The following is a 4,706-nucleotide window of genomic DNA, read 5'->3' as shown; positions in this document are numbered from 1 at the left end:
GGAAGTCAGCTGGGGTCATAGGATCCCAGCAAGATAAGCATCCAATTTACTCTTGAAGGTGTTCAATGTAGGTGCTTGAACCACCTCCGCTGGCATCTGATTAAAAAGTGGCTAGTCCTATCCATGTGCAGATTCAAAACAAACCAACCTCTCTCAAATTCAAAGCACCCTTGAGTGGGACATATGCATTAATTGTTGAATTGGAGCAATGAGTTTAGGAAGAAGACGACTTGAAAGGATTCCCAAGGAGACTGATTCAGGGCTTCATTCGCTGACCTCTGTAAGAACACAACCCCCTTCCCACCCTCTAGAAGACCTTTCAGCAAACTAAAAAGTGAGCCAAGTACACATGTTCCCTTTTTTACCCCTAAACTTGTTTTGAGAGAAACGGTGCACAATGTTCTTAGAGCCAGAGACAAACAAGGTTACCAGCGAACAGGCTCTTACCTTAGTGCAAGACCGGGTCCTTCTAACAGCACGCCGTAATCTCGGGAGATTTGTTTTGTTAGATCTGACAAGAGTGGGATGTTCATGTGGCCCAAACCACCACTCTAATGGAGAGAAATTGAAGATCTTTCATTAAGCTCCTGCTTAGTGTCCATTTCATCACCAAACACCTATCAGAATAATTCATTAACTTGCACTAAACTTGGTACAGTTAGTTCAGTACTCTAAACAAACCTAATTTCCAGTGTTTAAACATAAGCGACTGCACACAACTATTAACCAAAACCCCTTCTTTTCTCTCCTGTGCTTGGTTCTAATTACAAGTAGTGGAGAGAAGTGGAATACAAAAAGGTCTGGAAAGGCAGGGCCAGGAAGTTGTGGGGTTGCAGCTGGAAGACTCTTTGTGCTTGAAGCACCTATATGAGTTTTGAATACATTACAAGAGATGGGTCAGGAAGGAAGCACACTTTCAGGCCCTGAAGTTCAGAAGAACTTCCAGGGGCACAATGGACTGTAACCAACGGGCAAGCTGAGGGTTTTTTAAAATGTGAATGGCTGACAGCCTTAAATAGCAGCACAGCCATACCCAACAGAAGCACTGGCTTTTCACCCGTTAGCACACACTTAGTGTAAGTGTAGTCCATATGTTCACAGTACAGATGTTCACAGCATTTTGAACATTTAAATGATTGCGCATTTAAAAAGAGAGTCGATATTTAATAAACCTACTTTCCCCCAGGCAGACACAGTCAAGGGAGTCTATTTAAAGTGTCTGCTGATTTTTGCAACACTGAGTGCTACAGAGATAAGCTACCTATCCTTGAAACAGGACTGATGATTTGTTTGTTTTTCTATTCCTGGTACAGACAGTTAATCATTGTGTAATCTCAGGCACTCAAACAAACCCTGACCCTGGCTTAGCCACAATAGCCTTACTCATGTGAGTAGCTAGCTCTATGTTGGAGAAATCAATGTTAAAATTTTCCCCCTCAAATGAAGAATGCTTGCTCAGTTTTGGAGAGTGCTGGGAGATCAATGGATCAACTAGGGCCCTGCAAGTGTCAAATACTATTGTTTCTATGCAGGGCCTTACAGTGAAACAGATTCACATTTTGGAGCCTTGATCCAAGTTTTTATGATATGAAGAGACCAAAACCAAATATTTAGTCAAATATATCAGGCCTAGAAAACCTAAAATATAACTTATCTTAGAACTTGTGTAAGTAAAAGTATCTTCATGTTTTAAAACAGAAATATTAACAAACTTCCTACTCTCTCAGCATGCTACAAAAGTAAGCTGCACACAAAAAAGCAACAGTGAACTGTGCCCGACTTTACTTATTCCAGCAAGTTGAATGCATTTACAGCTTTCACATGACCATATCAGCAATATGCAAATCACATCAGACATGGGGGTTTTCAGTACTGCTCCTCTTCTCCCTCCCCTCCACATTAGGCTTTCTAGTTTGGGTCTTGTTGAGAAAGACTACTATATTTTGGCATTACTAAGCCAAAGTGAGACCCTACATAAACAGCCATTTCTCTTCTGCCATTTCCCTACTTAGGGTGTAAGATGACCTGCCTTAGAATTTGTGTAAATGAAGTTGTATCTTTATGCTTTAAAAACAGGAATGTTAATAAGTATTTCAGTAGATTGCAGCTGTTGACATAAAGCCTCTTATGAACCATTTTTTCTTCTGTGATAACTTCATTGACTTCATGGAGACAAAAATCAGCTACTGTTAAGATCTAGGTAGGTACACATAGCTAATGGAGATTGAGGTAACTACTAAACTATGTGTAATCCTGAATGGACCATTTAAATGCATTTACCATCTTACATTGGACTGCAAGTTTAAGCTGAGTTACAATATTTAATTACAGTATGCAAAATGCAAGACTCCCAAGAAACATACCAGACAGAAAAACCCAGACTCCAAAATCAGGACAAACTCCTCTGTATGTACTTTTATTCAGTCAACGAAAAAAGTTATTAAAAAATGGAGAGCAGAAACTTATGCCTGAAAGCACGCAGCTCTGCAGATACCTGGGGCATTTTTACACATGCTTTGGGGTGCAGCACCAGGTTCTTTAATTAGCAATCCATACTAATTAACAGTGCCTGCGCGTCATGTGCATCAGCGTACCCACATCCCCATGCCAAAAAAATGGCAGCAGGGCACTTTGAACTAAAGCTCATCAAATGTGTATCAAAAATGGCAACGGGTCGCTTTGAAATAACACATGACGAAAAAGGCTGCTGGAGCACAACAATTTTTGTGCTCCAGCCTGGATTTCCGGCATGTCAGAGCAAACTTTGCACACGTCTATAGGAGCCCTTGGTGACACTGAAGACAGTCTACTTGACTAACTGTTAAATTCTACAAGCTTCACTTCAGACAAAGTGAGCTGTTGCTTGCTTACAAATCTCTGAATTAGTCCATACAGTGCAACTCTGTCCTGCCTTCTGCCTAACTTCAGGTTAACACAGCTGACTGCCTCTCTGCTCTTTAAAAATGCTGTTACTGAGAAAAAAAGTCACCCGATTCATACCTTCCTTGGGGTATTTATCCACGCCAGATGACAGAAGTGAGAATCCACAGACACAGCAACCACTTCACAGTTCACATCACGAAATTCATTGGCTTTGTCACTAAACGCCACAATTTCTGTTGGACACACAAAAGTGCTGTACAGCAAAAGAAAGTAAGTTGAATGGTTTCTAGATCAGTACAGAGAACTTTGAACAGAATCAAATACATTTGTCTCTAGGCACAAAACATGCTGCTGAGTTGCACATTTTACGGTTTTTACAGCATTACAAGTTCTCGCATCACTCATTTGATTTCTAAGATACTACCCGAGTGCCAACAGGTCTTAGAGCTGCAACACAGTTAGACAGCACACCAAGACTGAATGCATTTTTATTTTCAAACTTGCAAGATGTTTACACATGTCACTTCTTGGGTGTTACGCTAGGGAAGCTGGGACCAACCTATCTGGCAGACCACAAGTTAGTCCTGCAGTTTCAGAGTGCTGTTTTGATCCCCTTCCCCTGGCTGACCTGCCGCTCTGCTTTCTCCTCCCTGCTCAACCTGCCTGTCACCTTCCCAGTCTGCCATGTGCCACACAGAGGCTGCTGGTGCCACTTGTGGCCTACCCTCCATTAGAGAATCATGGGAAAAGGGGCTGAAAGTGAAAAAAACTGGCCCATCAAGAAGCTGGGAAAGACTCTCAGGTTTTTACAAAATCCACACCCAACACTCCCTTTCTGGCTATCTTTGGCTTAAATGAACAGCTTAGTTGCAGATCCACTGACTGCGGCACTGCCCTCCCTAACACAGAAACCTTCACATCTTGGAGCTGATACAAGGTGCTGCCCAGCACACCCTCCCTGCACCCAGCACTTCCCTATGCAGGGACACTGCCTGAAAAGCCACCACTGCACTACGGCAACAGGATTTATCCCCAACGGCACACTGGAGCCATTGACGGTACCGTTGCAGTATCAAACAGCCTCCTCCCTAAAGCTCTTATCACTCTCACTCCAGAACAAGACCCTCTGGATAAGAGGAAGTGAGCCACCGTACAAACCATCAGCAATAGTTTCATAGCTGTTAGTTTATGGGCCCCATGCCTATGCAGGCATCTCAATGAAAACAGGGAAATAAAAGCCATCAAAACTCATGGCTGAGGTGATCTCTTTTATTAGACCAATTAGATGTTTGCAAAAAACCCCAACTATCTTCAGTTGCAACCAAAAGGCAATTCTTTTGGCAAAAATCGAGATGGTCTAATAAAACACCACCCCCTCTCCCGCAGGCTGGGATGCCTTTTGCCTCTAGACCAATCCAGCTACAACCCCGATACCTGACACGTGGGAAATAAAAGCTTGCACTCACAAATCCAGCGGGTAGAAGAAGAGCACCAGGTACTTCCCCTTGAAGTCATCCAAGCTCATTTCCTTGAACTCTCCATTGAAAACCGCCGTCCCTTTGAAGTAGGGGGCGTGCTGGGTGACAGCAGGAACAAACTTGGGACAACCTGGAGGGAAGGAGTCCCCTTTATCTTGAGCACACCGGGCTGCCGAGACGCCGGCGCGTGTGGCAAATAATGCCCGGGCCTGGATCCCAGCCAGCGGCAGCACCGCGAGGCCACGGGCAACCCCAGCCCCAAATCACCCCAGGCCAGGGCAGCCCTGAAGGCAGGGGCCGGGACCCCGCTTACTGGTGCTGAAGGGGCGGCGGGGCAGGGGCAGC

The 4,706-nt window shown here is 44.2% G+C and overlaps 1 protein-coding gene across 1 annotated transcript in view; it reads right to left on the bottom strand.

Annotated features, from left to right (window-relative positions):
* The window catches only part of PRDX3 (peroxiredoxin 3), a gene marked incomplete at its 5' end in the record, with an annotated part of 8,967 nt that extends 4,265 nt beyond the window's left edge, over positions 1–4,702 (bottom strand). Inside the window, 4 exons of the mRNA XM_019555466.1 lie at positions 448–551; positions 3,001–3,136; positions 4,350–4,491; positions 4,675–4,702. Coding sequence (XP_019411011.1) covers positions 448–551; positions 3,001–3,136; positions 4,350–4,491; positions 4,675–4,702 — 410 coding nt within the window. The remainder of the gene's footprint in view (positions 1–447; positions 552–3,000; positions 3,137–4,349; positions 4,492–4,674) is intronic.
* Positions 4,703–4,706: the final 4 nt, after the last annotated feature.

The sequence above is a fragment of the Crocodylus porosus genome, unplaced genomic scaffold, assembly GCF_001723895.1.
Source record: "Crocodylus porosus isolate Cpor-Errol unplaced genomic scaffold, CroPor_comp1, whole genome shotgun sequence".
Classification (NCBI taxonomy): domain Eukaryota; kingdom Metazoa; phylum Chordata; order Crocodylia; family Crocodylidae; genus Crocodylus; species Crocodylus porosus.
This window is presented reverse-complemented; position numbering and strand designations above follow the sequence as displayed.